Raw genomic sequence first — 15,439 nt, forward strand, 5'->3', positions numbered from 1 at the left:
TTGGAAACTGTGCATCCTCTCGTAACCCTTAGTATAACCGAGTCCAGCAGAAATACACACCCTGTGAGAATGACAACGTAGAACCGTATGTACTTACTTGGGTAAGACCAGGATCTGCACGATGAAGATGCAGAAGAATATGAGGCAGGCGCAGGTCACGTAATACTTGAAGGCTGGCAGTGCAGTGGCTCGGTACTAAGGGGGAAAAGAAACCAGGAATGACAGGTTGTCTGAGAGAAGGGCTGAAACAGTCATCCAGCAGGTACATCTAACTGTACCTGGTTCATCCGTCACACTCGTCACCTGCAGACTGTGGAGAAAGACAACCTAAGGACAGTGGCTGTTCACCTCTGGCAACGAGAGCTTCCTCTCTCCAAACGAGCTGTGAAAGCGTGACTTCAAAGACCATGACTTTCGTGTGTCGACCTGTTCAGAAACCCATGTAGAGGCAATCGAATCCCTCCAGCAAGGAGACAGAGCACCTGGCCAGAAAGACGAGTGAGTGAACTGAATGGACCAATGAACTGTGCAGGTGTCCTGCTTCCCTTGTGGGTCTAAGGTCCGAGATTGCTTGGGGAAAGCAACTGACTTTTCATATAGCCATATTTTGCTTTTGAAGAGTACTGAGGAAATGCAATATTCTCATTTTATTTATTTGTTTTAGCTTTTTATTTTATTATCGAGAGGTGGTGAGTGAAATTATAAGACAGAAGACCAACAGGCTCTGTCCTCTACGAAACATCTGTTTACCTGTCTGGGCCTGGCTGTTGGACTCTTTCTACTTGCCCAGCATAATCAGCAATTTCACATGGCTTTCCATAACATCCAGGATCATAAACTGACCAGTGTAGCTGCCCGCCTGGGGCTGCCCTTCTTGGCTTATGCAGGAAAAGCCAGCCAACGCTGCACTCAGTCTGCCACATGTCCCCTTGACTCTGGTGATGGTGTGCCGGGCACTCTCAAGGCTTTCTGCGGACTAACTCATTTAATCCTCACAACAACTGCGTGAGGCAGGAACTATTGCTGTCTCTAGTTTTGTATGAAAAAACTTTGGACCAGAACAACTGATTAACGTTCTTAGAAACACACAGCACATGGTGCAACCAGAATCTTCATCCCGCTGGACTGGCTCCCGAACCCAGGCTTCCAACCACGAGGCACTATTGCCTCTCAAACAAGGGTTCTATGATAAAATTAAAGGAAATCAAGTTTTTGTGGCAATGCTATTGAAGCCTCCTGACAATGCTGGCAGGTTGCATTAGCGTATCTGCACAAACCGTGTCCCAAGTTATGGGAAGTTAGGTGTGTATTTCTCGGGTTTAGCCTCTGGGATTTTGGTGCAGATGATGGACCTCTGGGTGGTCTGGCTTCTCTTCCTCTATGTCTTGCTGCCTTTTACCCCTCCTGCTGGCCTGAAGAGCAGGTTGGGAATAGGAGGACAAAAAGTGAGCTTAAATCTCAATGCTGTCTAAAGTCTGCCTCTGCAAATATGTACACATGGGGAATGTCAGCAAAAACTGCATGTTTTAATAATGATCATTTTCTGTTTACTAGAATATTTCTTTGGTGACTTTTGTGACTTCATAGCCAGGATAATTTACAAAGCTGATGAAGAAGCTCTGCTACCATAATTGCTGAAATGTGATTATATTTTATGCACTCAGTTATGTCCTTAGTTTATGTGTTTTGTGCAGAGACATGACTTGGAATTTCCTTGTGGTATTAATCAAAGAAAAGGACTTCTATCAGGAAGGAAATAATTTAACATTTAAACAGTAAGTAGTCATTAGTGTCTAAGTTGCTTAATAATAATAATAATAAATTGTATCAAACATAAATTTGGTAAACTCTCTGCAAAGTCCCTGACTTAGAAGCAGAAAATTGATCTTCTTGATCACTAACTAGTACAAAAGAAAGCTTTGGTGTAATTGTAAAATCCAACCTTGATGAGTTTTGGAAAGAATTTTGATATTTTCTATGTCCATTCAATATCCATAAAACAATGAACTGAATTTTCTCAACAGAGTTTTAATACCTGTGCTGTGACTGTTGCCATTAACATAGTAGCTTCTGTTCAAACTAAAACTATAATTATATGGTTAGATGGTGCAAATTACCTCTAACCTGCTCTTTTTCTAGATCAACACACAAAAAAAGGCAAATGAATAAGGTCAACCTAGAACAGTTGTCCTTTCTGCAATCATTACTTAATTCATTTTAGCAAATCCTGGTTAAGCTTGACATGTATAAATTAAATGTCTGGTTATTTATTTGTGCCTGAAATAGCACTACTTTAGGAGTTAAAATGTGAAAGTATTTAGATGCAACAAAACTTAAAAGTTTCTAATTCTCCCAAACAGGGGTTGAATGTAAACCTCATATTTTTATCAAAAAGTTAAAATAATTTGTGTAAAGACACTGTAAATTTGTCAGAAAGGATTTTGCTTTCTTTTAAAATCTTTTCTAAGAAAATTTCTCACTGAGAAAGCAAGATAGTAACTTCTTCCCTTTCCCTTAGCTCCACATCACACAGACATCATTTACTAACAGGAGTGTTGAAAGAGGTGACTAGCCAAAGACAGAAACCTGGTAACCAGAAATGTGGTAAAACGATATATGCCTGGAAGAACCACAGGAAAAGCTAGAAAGAAATCGGATATGGTTAGAGGCAGTTTAAATGTTTCATGTAAAATGCTATGAATACAATTTCATGATGGAATTTTTAAAAAACTAATATTTTGGAAAAATGATTGATTTTGAAGAAAAAAATAGCTTACTTCTTTTTCTAGTATTTTATTGTAGAAAAGCAATGAGATTCTCTGAATGTCTTCAGACTTGAGCCATTGCCTGGAAATATAAAGGACAGACACATTATAAAACCAAACCTCCAACCAAACATCTGGAACTATTTTTTAAAAATGACTTGCATTTTTCTTTCTTCATAATGCCAAATATGGAATCTAGGTTTGTTAACAGGATATGCAAATATAATATGCTTATTCACATATTGCTCTCCTTGAAAATTCTATATTACAAACCAACTGTCAAACCAAATTGAAACTCAAGTTATCCAACTTAAATAATCAGGGAGATAAGTCATCAAAAGGACTCAAGTACATCAATAAATTTATTCCCTGATGTCTTACTGAAACCACGTGTTACTTTCATTTCCTAAAGGATCTGGTTCAGAGAGAAGCACCATTTTTCTTAGCTTATAGCAAGCAACACATCACAGAGCATCAGAAATATTTAGAGTGGCTTCCAGATGTAGGCAAGAAGATTTTACTCCTTTCACACTTACTAAAAATACTTTCATTGTCATGTTTTTCATTTCTATAAAGTAAAAAAAAAGTCATGCTTGAATACAGATTTCAAAAAATGGGTGCAAATACTAATATAAGAAGCAATCAGGTCAGACCACTAACATAGTACATTGATGCCAACATAAACACACACATACATAATACATATATATCTCTCAGATGTTGAAAAATAAAAGGCATATGGAAGTAACATTCTTATACATTGATTGACTTTCAGAAATCTGTTTTGGGAAAGCAGTTGAGATAGAGAAAGACCTTAAAGACAAAACTCTTTTTCACTAGAACATTGTGTATAATCGCAGGTTAAACGGCCACCCTGGGTATATGACCCAGCAAGCTGGGCATATGATGCCCGGTACAGTCACACATTTTGCAGTAAAATAAACACACAGTTTATGAAATAAAGCTAAGAAAACAGAGAGATTTCACATTCTTATAGCCATGAGTACAGAAATGTAAGAAAAAATTGAAATCTATGCATCAAGAAAAATACCTAGAAATAAATACAAACAAAATAAATTACCATCTAGGCTAAGTCACTACACTGAGGAATTTTTATTTCTACTTTCTGATTTTTTTTTTAAAAAAAGACTTTTATAATTAAAATATATAATTACCTGAATTGCATATGTATATGCATGTAGTATTTATGCACGAATACCTGCATATTTATGTATATATTTCCAAGTGTATATAACTATATAGCTACATCTACATTTATATCTATACTTATATATCTATATATAGGCAGAGAGAATATATATATATATATATATACTTCTAGAGATAAAATGTTATACCTGTGAAAACAATGATCAATTCCCAAGAATTCCTAAATATAGCACTTTTCCAACCCACTGGTCATATCTCTATGGATTTTGACTAACTGCAACGTATTTGGGAGATAAAGACAAATGGGGAAGACCTTTGACGATCCAGGAATAAAGACCAAGTGAACTGTCACACATTATCACATAATCAACAGGGACAGTCACCTCCTGATTTCAGACTCAGGTCGAAATGTACACTGAGGTTTCACATTAGGGTTGACCCAGTTAACCCAGGACACTGCCTCATTTGAGGAGGAACATCTCCAGGGCTACCTGGACAGCCGTGTGCCTGGAACATCGGGACAGTTCTGAAGACGCTCACAGCACACGCACCACGATGAACTTGAGTCTCCCAGGAGACTAAACCACAGACAGTGCAATTTCAACTGTGGCCCAGAAGTCAGTCATGTATTCTAGAATGATTGCCATTAAGAGTGAGAACTTTAAAAATACTTTTGGATTCAAGGTTATAAGCTTTAGGTATCAGGAAAATAAAATTTTTTTTGATATTATGACTGCCCCAGCTGCAGAGATAGGTTATTGTTCTGTTTTATGGCACTAGTTGGAGGAATCCAAGGTTGGTTAATATTAGAAGAAGCAGAAAATAAAATTTAAGATAAATTTTAACTATACTCATTTTTTAGAACTGTGTATTCATTATGGATATCCTATGAATAATGTATGCCAGTAACTTATTAAAAAGTTTTTTTTCTTTATTACAGATGAAATTTCTATTTAAAAAATGCTCCTGGATAATATATGCTTGGAAATAAAATGCGAGCAAAATTCATAAAGTGGAGATAAAACCAGCTCCTCATTGGTTAGTGGGGCCCCCATCTTTCTAGGCTTTAGTTACCTGTCTGTCCTGCAGGTGGACAGGAAGCCCTCACGACAAAGTCTGCCTTTCTTTGTGTCCCCAACACCTAACACAGGTTCATAAGACTTGATCCCTGGATGGATGTTTGGGGAAAGGACGGAATTCCAATTGTTGGTTCAAGGTATTTGCTCATAAGAATCTTGGCTGCAAGCAGAGTTGCTGTACAACTCATTAGCCATAAGGCCGTTTTGCCATAATAGATAAAATAACTGTTGATTCACAATTTTGGATTCATTACACTAGAAAATGATAATATATCAATCTTTGCACATCCTTCAGTGAGCAGTCATCTCTCCCACCCACCAAAACCAACAGTTTACCAAGCTATGGCAAATATATAAAAGGCAGCTAGTAATTGACAACAGTCTTTGGGAGCATTAATCATTGGCTCTTTGGCTCTAGATACGACATTGTATCTAGATGTCGGATCTAGATACGACAGCTTGTTCTCTCCTGCCGTCTCTACCAAATTTATCATGCAATAGTAGAAGCTGGAGGCAAAAGAAGAATCCAGGTCTTATCCTCTCCAAAAAGAAATGGTTGTATAATTCTTGATGAGTATACATTTCTTTTTAAAAAGTTTTAAATTTATTTTATTTTTCTTAACATCTTTATTGGAGTATAACTGCTTTACAATGGTGTGTTAGTTTCTGCTTTATAACAAAGTAAATCAGCTATACATATACATATATCCCCATATCTCCTCCCACTTGCATCTCCCTCCCACCCTCCCTATCTCATCCATCTAGGTGGTCACAAAGCACCGAGCTGATCTCCCTGTGCTATGCTGCTGCTTCCCACTAGCTATCTATTTTACATTTGGTAGTGTGTATATGTCCATGCCACTCTCTCACTTCGTCCCAGCTTACCCTTTCCCACTCCCCATGTCCCCAAGTCCATTCTCTACATCTGCATCTTAATTCCTGTCCTGCCCCTAGGTTCTTCAGAACCTTTTTTTTTTTTTTTTTAGATTCCATATATATGTGTTAGCATACGGTATTTGTTTTTCTCTTTCTGACTTACTTCACTCTGTATGACAGACTCTAGGTCCATCCACCTCACTACAAATAACTCAATTTCGTTTCTTTTTATGGCTGAGTAATATTCCATTGTATATATGTGCCACATCTTCTTTATCCATTCATCTGTCAAGGAACATGGTGAATTTTTTTGCCATTTGACAGTGAAGATCATGAACTAGACAGAATTGTGGTATTTGGCACAGAACTTGGCTTAGATGATTTGGTGAAATATAAGGACTGGGCATGTGATGGGACATTTCAGTACAGCCTGGGTATGTATCACCAATGATATACGTTACACACATTGATAAGAAATAGCAGAGTCCCTTCTCTGTTCATTTTACTCCCAGAGGAATCTGCAGAGGCTTAGAGCAGATTTTTTTATACCGTAAAGAATGTATGTCTGATATTAGATACTGAACCCTTAGTGATCGACCTTGAGAAAGAAAGTACCATTGCTTTCTCTAAGATACACCCAAATACAACTAGAACCATGTATCTACACACATTTTAAGTGCATCTAAGTATTTTTTGCATTTTTATTTTTGCAATCGAATCTTTCAAAATTTTGTTGCTAATGTTTCATGATGTCCATCTCAATGTTTCTCTTTTATTTTCTTTATTTTATCTTTTATGGCAAAACTGTCTTAGGCCAATTAGTCCTGAGGTGAATCCCCTTGCAGCAAAGATATTTATGGTGAGACTACCAGACCCACAGCTACCCTGTGCCTTCCTTTTCCCACAGCAGGTCAGGTTTGGCCAAAGGCTTCTTCCTTGAAGCCATAAGTGATGGGCCCAATTCTTCCTCTTTTGTCCTCAGAGTTAAGGAGAGCACATCCTCCCCACAGGCCTCACGTCTCTGTTGGTTCTCTGAGGTGGCCTCAGTTCCCAATACTGATTCACAGGAAACTCAGAGATTTATAAATGTCATATGGATATTTGGAGTCAGAAAGATTTGTGTGGGAAAATAAGGTCAAATATTTTGGGGAATTGGAACTACAGACAGAGAAGAGAATGGAGAATGTGTGCAATATTACCGGTCTCCTGACACTGTTCCTGACCCAAGTGGTCTCTGGCACAAAGAAAGTCAACCCTGCCCCTGCGCTACACCAAAAAATGATTATTAATTTATACTAAGTTGCTTTTGTGCCAGGCTGAGGCCAATAAAGGAAATTCTAAACAAGATCTTGACTTGAGCTGAGAGACAAAGTACTTCCACATCCTCATGCAGAATTATTCTGGAATGTTATCACAAAGGGGATGCTAAAATACAGAGAAGACCACTTTCCTTTCGTTACGGACTGACTGTTCATATCTCCCACTTCATACGCTGAAGGCCTAACCTGCAGTGTGCGTATCTGGAGATGGGGCCTCCAAGGAAGTAATTAGAGTTGAATGCAGTCCTAAGGGTGGGGACCTGACTCAAGAGAATGAGTGTACTTATGAGAAGTGACACCAGAGAGCTCGCTCTTTCTCTTTTTCTGCGTAGCCCAGAGGAAAGGCCACGGGAGCACACAGCAAGGGGACTGCCTTTTGCAAGTCAAGGAGAGAGTTCTCACCAGAAACCAACCATGCTGGCACCCTGACTCAGACTTCTAGCCTTCAGAGCTGTGAGACAATTAATTTTTGTTGCTTAAGCCACTCAGCCCATGGCATTTTGTACGGCAGTCCCAGCTGACTAACATACCACCTAACTATGCAGCCTTGAATCCAAAGGTCCAAGTGGCCTCAGTTGCGCACTAAGGTCGTGGGTGACCTGTGGCATTTGGGAAAGGTGGTCCATGGACCTGCAGCTGAAATAAATGATGCTGGATAGATGGTCTCTCGGTGTGGAAGCCCGATCCTTCCCCAGCCCTGGGGTCAGCCGGTCATCCACCCATACATGCACTCCACTCCACTCAGACATAATTAAACCTGGGTCCCGTGTCCTTCATTAACTCACCAGCTCCTTTCCTGCACCCCAGAGGCCCCTGTTTCTCCCCTTTTGAACTTTTCACATTACCTCTTTCCTACATTTTTTCTTTTTTTTTTTTTACACCAATCTGGAAGAACCTGACATGGCAATCTCATTCTGAATATTAACTGTACAGCACACTCCTCTATTGAGATGAATCATACAGGACTGCCCAGCTCCTCAAGAGAAAAATACTGCCGTGGAGGGGATGGTCTGGTTCGTCTACCCACAGGGCTTCCTCTTTCCCGCTCTGCACCTCCAGAGAGGAGAAGCTTCTGGTAATCCTCTTTGGGGCAGACCTCTGGTACACATTTTCTTCCCTCTCACCTCGCTGCCAACTAAAAATTGCCACTTGCCACCTGCCTCTACAAGGATTTTGTCACTGGCCACTGCTGTCGCTGACCTTCAACACACTTTCAAAGGGGTTCAGGGTGGAGATCGTGAATGAGGCATCTGTGCTCTGGGAAAACTGGCAGAAAAGGCCTTCAGATAGTTCAGATATTTTCAGGAGATTTTATAAGCCCAATTTCTTGCCTCTTCTCACATCTAGAAACGCACTAAAATTATTAATGGGCACATCTGCTCCTCGAGAAGGAGCCACCTTCTGCCTAAACGTGTGCTGGGTTGCACGTGCTCCCCTTCACCAAGATCACGTGTATACTGACCTCCTCTCCACCTCTTTGGACAGTTCCTCAGAGCTACCTGAGAGGCTGTCTCCTGGCCTACGGTCCTCATTTTGCCCCCAGTAAAACTGAACTCACAACTCTCAGGTTGTGCATTGTTTTTCAGCTGACATCACCCACCCAGACTAAGTCAAAACCCCTGTTCTGAGCTCCGTCCTCACGGGGGCCTGGCCATCTCTGGTTTGGCTCTGCAGCATTCACTTTAGGGTCTTCCTGTCTTAAGGAATCCTCTGCATACCAGCAGGATGGAGGTGATCACACAGTCATTGATTAGAACCATTCAAAGTGCTCACGCCCCACCCCCTCAGGCGGACTCCACGTTGCTTCTCAGGGCATCCAACTTCCCACTCAAGCCTCTTTACCCTGAGAGACTCCTGCAGGGGCGTCCTGTGTCCTGATTGTGCTAAAGACTGGGGACCACACCTCTGACCCTGGCGCATCCTGTTATCACACCATGAAGGTTTCCCTCTCTCCCTCTTAGTTTCCTTCAAGGTTTGGCCCAGGTGTCACCTCCTCCGGAAAACTTGAGACTTTTCATCTGTGCTGTCCTGCTCCTCTTTACCTGTCACAACTGTAGGGCATCTGTGCAGTGATCTTTCTTCCCCTCACTCAGGGCTTTGAGGGGTAACACGAGGCCTGGGGTCTTGGTATGCATGTCTGATGCTGAGCAAATGACGACATTGCTCACCCTTTAACAAATGCTTGCTAAATGAGTAAATGAATGAATACATGAAAATCTGCATATAAATCACTGTTTTATGTCAATAGCAGAAAACGACTGAATGGTACATCAAGCCTGGAGTCCCTACTGAATCCTCAAGGGGAAAATCAAATAAGATCAGAAGAACCTCTTATCGAAGAAGAAGAGAGTTTAATGAGCAGGGCATAACAGAATGGGAGTGAAGCTAATTAAAAAAATAGGTGCATAATAGCTTCCATTTAAAAAATTCCCCTTTTGATTTTTGAGTACAGCATGACATTTTCCTCCACTTGATTTCTGAAATGTGTTGGGAAAATTACAGCATAAGCAGTTACACCAACGTTAACCACGACTTTAGCATAAAACTACGTTAAAACACAAAGGTGGTAACTAAACATGTATTTGAGTACAAAACGATACCATACTGACACACAATTCACAAACAACCTTGACAAAAATAAAGCAAAGCCAATGACTGTACTTTCTAATGATTCCTTTAGTAGGAACGTTCTAAAAAGTGGGCATAAAAGTAGTTTAACAAGGTAGGCGTCCTGCATGAAGACATGCTGAGGCTGATTTTATACATTTGTTTTTTATTATTACTATTATCATTGTAATTGGCTAACCTTTGTCAAGGAACAAGATTTCGTCTCTCTGCTGCTGTATTTTATTCCAGTGGGTTACAGAGTAGTAATTGCTATTTCCTCTGGTCGAATGAATCTACATTGTGTGAAATCAGACTTGCCTGGGTTTTAGCTGCCAGTATATTACAGGTAATCATTTTTTCTCAGTTGTGAGGTGTTGAGGTTTCAATCAGGGCAGAGTTGAGACTGTTTTTTACTTCGATCCTGGTATCACGCAAAGCAGAGCACCTATCTCGGCACTGCTGGTGTGCCCTGAGTGCTCTGTGGCAGGTGGAAGGCTTTATCTATTTGGGGTATACAGCAGGGATTAGGCAGGTGTGCATTCAATGTGCTGGCATATCTGAATTGCAGCTCTAGCCAGCCCTAGAGACTTTATTGTATATGTATGGAACTCCACACACACACACACCACATACATACATACATACACTCATACGATTCCTCCATAAGTACTGTAAATATTCTGAAATGCACACTTGCAAAGCACAGTCTAGAAGAGGTATGCATTTTGCAAAGCTGTGTAACTTAATTTTGGAGGCACAGTTCAAGGTGAAAATCATTTACACTTTCCATGAGTCAACTTTCTTGATAAAAATTAAATAGATTTCCATAAAGATGAAAACTTTCACATAAAACCTTTTTTTTTTTTTTTTTTTGCGGTACGCGGGCCTCTCACTCTTGTGGCCTCTCCCGTTGCGGAGCACAGGCTCAGCGGCCATGGCTCACGGGCCCAGCCGCTCCGCGGCATGTGGGATCCTCCTGGACCAGGGCACGAACCCGTGTCCCCTGCATCGGCAGGCGGACTCTCAACCACTGCGCCACCAGGGAAGCCCCGCATAAAACCTTTTCATTTGGATCTACTAAGGTTTTCACTGCAGTTTAATTCAATAAACATTTATGGAGCATCTAATGAGTACCAGGAACCACACTGAGTTGTTTACCTCCTGCCCTTCATGAGGTCAGCCATGGCACACACACCTAAGGAGAATTCCAAGGCCGGTGAATGTAATCATTCTGTGCAAGCCATGAAAGCCACCACCTTCTTTAAATCTTGCCTCCTGCCTTTTTGGACCATTTAAAACTACAATAGCAATTCTTGGCTTTATAGACTGAGTGATATTTTGGCCTCCAAAGAATTGGTCTTCCTCCTGCTGCCTCCATGAATTCAGATTCTAATGCTCAAGACCCTCTTCCAGGATTTAGAACACAGGTACATCCACATTCTCTGATTTTTCGGGGTGGGGGGATGAATGCATTTTGAATAGTGTCACACATTACAACTTAATGATTTTCCCATGTGGAATCTACTGATCTTTAAAAAATATGCTACTGAACACACTATGCTCTAATTTTCTCTCTATAATTATGTATCATGTTGTTTATCAGTAATTTACTTGGGGAGGATTAGGCAGAGTTAAAAATTTTTTTAAAGATGAAATACTACTAACAAAAGCTATTATTAAGGATGCTTGTGGTGAAATGAATGAACTGTCTCAGAAAACTTGGCTTTGTCATGATAAGTATGACAGAGTTTGGGGGGAAATTCTTTTGGAAAACATGTCATTATTTTCAAATAATAGGATTGAAATAAGAGAGGAATGATAATTTAAAAGTACTCACTTTTGTGCATTGATTCCATCAATTGCTTGAATCATCCTTTCATTTAATTCCTCTTCAAATCTCTTCTTTTGTGACTTGGTTCTATATGAAGGAGGAAATATTTTGGGTAAGAATATTATTACTAAACTAAACAGTAAGCCTGTGTGTCTATGATGCCAAAATCTCTGTCTGATTCTGTTAACTGAATTTTTTTTTAAAAAGGAAACAATCTATGTGCAGCCGTTTCTCTATTAACATATAGCCACTCTGTGGATTGAATGAATTGGCTGGAGTTTTTGGTGCAGTAAAATGTTGCCTTACTACTCAGAGTGAAATTAAAAAGCAACACTGAAAGATATGTCCTTGGTGTCTGAGATAAAAGAAATTTCTGTCCCAAGAGATGCACTAGCCCTTGAATTTTTGCCTTTATAAACTTTATATTATGACAGAACATACTGGCTTTGGAAATTCCCTTGTAAAAATTTGGTATGGTTGACAAAATAATCATTCCTATTTTATGCTTCCCTTGGTCAATTTTCAAGAATTTTCAGAACTAAAGTCTTACTTGAGACACGTCAAAGCTTCATTGCATGTATTTAAATGTTCCACAGTTTTGGAAAGCGCTATTCACAGAAAACCCCACTTATATGTGCAGACCGCTCACTTGATCTTGGAAGTAAATAATCTTCAGTCATAATATAAAATGTTTTGCAAATAAATTGTGCCAAGATAAGAATGAGTTCTCCAAGGTTAATTTGACAATTAGCATGAGAATGATGTAAAGGAGAAAATCAAAATAATACTTGTTTTTAAAAGTTAAACATCTACTGCAAAGAGTATGAGCACATCTGGCCCTTCCCGAACTGGCCTGACCGAGCCTGCACCTGAGTCTGGGTGTCCGAGTCACCTCGTCCCATGGGAGTGATCACGAGGCTTCTTTGTCTTGTGGTTGGTTAAATTACTCACTGAATAGACCTCCTACTCTGGAATAAAAATAATACTTTTCTGAGTTTAGAACTGCCTCTATATATAGATAAGAATAGTATTAAGTGTGCAATGTCATATTTATCTGTAATTAAATCTCATGGAATTATCATTAATGAGATGGATGGGTAATCTACCTACATTATATCATTGTTTGTGGATTCACACTTTCAGGTCCTGCTTTCTTTAAACAGGCTAAGGGCAGTTTTGGTTCAAAAACAGAACGATATTAAGTGATCCACCTGTAGACACTAAGCCAATGGAATTAAGAGGTTTTAGCATGCCAAATTCCAAGCTAAATTGGAAGGCAAATTAATTTTGATCCTTCTTTTAAAAAAAGCATGGCATCTTAGCAATCATCTAAGATGGCTCATTCTCATTTATGGTTGAGGTGCTACCTTCATTTTAGACTCTTCTTTTTCTTTTAATCAGCTCTATGCCAAGGGTTGAGATTCCTGACATCAGTTTGGTGGCTTTCTCTTTCAAAAAGTGTCTCCAAGTGTGAGAAGGAACAGTGTCGGTGCCTTGAGCTCACAAGAAAATTTAACCCTTCAATCATATGTCCAGGGTGCTAACAATGGCATTGCCGTTGTGAGTCTGTTTTAGGATTAGCTTAGATAATGCCTGTGCGGTGCTCAATGCAGTAAATGTGGCACATGAAGTAGCCAATAAATGCCTATTATTATGCACCCTTTGTATTCACTAATTTTCTGGCTAACAGCTCTTCACATGTAGACAGTTTCCTTGTCTCCACAGTTTTGTGACCTGCGCTACAGAAGTGATAGGAGACCCTTGGGGCTGATCATCTCCCCACGAGGAGTTCGTAATTCACCAAGCAGGGCTTTATTCCTCAGACTTTCAACGTTTCAGCATTTTTGACCTTCCTGTCCTCATTCTTGCCCTACCGTTGGCTTACCCAGTACTGAGTGTCCCCAACCCCTCTTTCCAATTCCTCTCCATTCTTTCTCCTGAGCTCCTTCCCCTACCTGTCCCACCCCCAGGCCTGGGCCACTATATCTAAAGAGGCATGGAAGAGGTCCTGCTTTATCTCAGATGATGCTTCACTGCCCTGTGATGCCCACTCACTGCCAGGCTGTGGGCTCAGAGAGGTTTTAGGATCTTGGCCATGTTACATAGGCAGGACGTACACAGGAAGTCCCAGGTGAGGCTGATTTGAAAGCCGAGCTCTCTCTGTGAGGCTTGGGGCCACCAAAGATCAACCACCATGGAGGGAAGTGGAGCAGATGTGGAGGAAGCTCTTTGGAGGGCAGGCAGGACAGGAGAGCAGCTACGAACACAGGTTTTGGTGTCACAGACCCTGGGCATAACCATGGCCTCGCCTCCAGTCATGTGACTCTGGTCACCTCCTAACCCAGCACCATGGTTTCTTCCCTCCTAAAATGATAATGGCAACTTCATCTACCTTGGAGTAGCCCTGTAGGGATGAAATTAGGTTTCCCATATGCCTGGTACAGATAAAACTGACAGCTTCTGATCACTGTCTTTCAGACAGCACTCAGACCCAAATACACTGCCCACATCATACTGGCACTGCATGAGGTATTTCCCACTAGACAGATGAGAGGACATAGCACATATAAGGCGAAAGGACGTCCATGAAATTCTGTAGACAGTTGTTTGCAGATGTGCTGGTCTCTTATTGGCCTGAAGAGTCAAGCCTTCTCAAGATATGTCACAGGTCCCAAATATTTCTTAAATTACCTTAAGCTCTCTTTAATTTGGTATTTGCCACTTAAAAAATAACATTTCAAAAGCCCAAGAACCCAATTTTCCTTATAACATAGGGCTCTAAGTGTTATATGTCAATGTTAAAATTTCAAATTTTACACAAAATACAAATTAGAGCTCATTACAACAAAAATAAAGTAACATAGAGGGGTCTGAAACAGTGTGCCCTAAAGATCTGGCAGGGAATGATCTAACTACTTTCAGGCAATGCGTTTTCTACAGGGATAAACTCACATCTCTGTGGGGAAAGAAAAGCTGACTCAAGTTTGGGGCCTTTCATTAATTATCCTAACATCTTCAATAAGAAGTACTTAGCTCCCAGACCAACGCAAAAGTAAGACTCTGAGCCCCAAAGCTAGAGGAACACAGACAAGGAAAAGGGTTAGTGTCTGTCTGTGATCTTGTGAAGATGGCAACAGGGACCTACAGGCCTTTGTGGAAGCAATTTTTCTTTTTTTTTTTTGCGGTACGCGGGTCTCTCACTGTTGTGGCCTCTCCCGTTGTGGAGCACAGGCTCCGGACGCGCAGGCTCAGCGGCCATGGCTCACGGCCCCAGCCGCTCTGCGGCATGTGGGATCCTCCCGGACCGGGGCACGAACCCGTGTCCCCTGCATCGGCAGGCGGACTCTCAACCACTGCGCCACCAGGGAAGCACCAATTTTTCTTTTTTTGAGCAGGGTGGGCTGCACTTCTTTTCACTATAGAAAGGCTGGACTTAACCTTGCTTTTATTTCTAGGATTCAACCCCACAAACATCATTTTAAGTAAGTTACTCATTTTAAGAAAGTTCAATTTTTTACTACAGATTAATACGAAGAAGAATCATTTTAAGAAAACAATTTAAAGTTCTAAAGTGTTTACTAGGCAGTGTTTTCCTTTTCCTTCTTTTAACTCTAATAAAATGACACCAATAATCCTATTTTTAGAAGCTGAAAGCAATTTAGTAGGGGCTTTCACAAGTAGCTGCACTTTTTTCAGAAGAAGTAGACTTCAAAATTACTATAATTGATGATAATTACTTTCAGGAATAAATAAAAAACAATTAAGCCTTTAAAAAATTAGAAAGTGGAATGT

General features: G+C 40.4%; 1 protein-coding gene across 1 annotated transcript in view; it reads right to left on the minus strand.

Moving 5' to 3' along the window:
- Positions 1-15,439, minus strand: part of ADCY2 (adenylate cyclase 2) — a gene marked incomplete at both ends in the record, with an annotated part of 432,098 nt that overhangs the window by 101,104 nt on the left and 315,555 nt on the right. Inside the window, 3 exons of the mRNA XM_082836187.1 lie at positions 98-195; positions 2,778-2,847; positions 11,654-11,734. Coding sequence (XP_082692313.1) covers positions 98-195; positions 2,778-2,847; positions 11,654-11,734 — 249 coding nt within the window. The remainder of the gene's footprint in view (positions 1-97; positions 196-2,777; positions 2,848-11,653; positions 11,735-15,439) is intronic.

This window comes from Leucopleurus acutus, assembly GCF_964270905.1.
Source record: "Leucopleurus acutus genome assembly, chromosome: 3".
Classification (NCBI taxonomy): domain Eukaryota; kingdom Metazoa; phylum Chordata; class Mammalia; order Artiodactyla; family Delphinidae; genus Leucopleurus; species Leucopleurus acutus.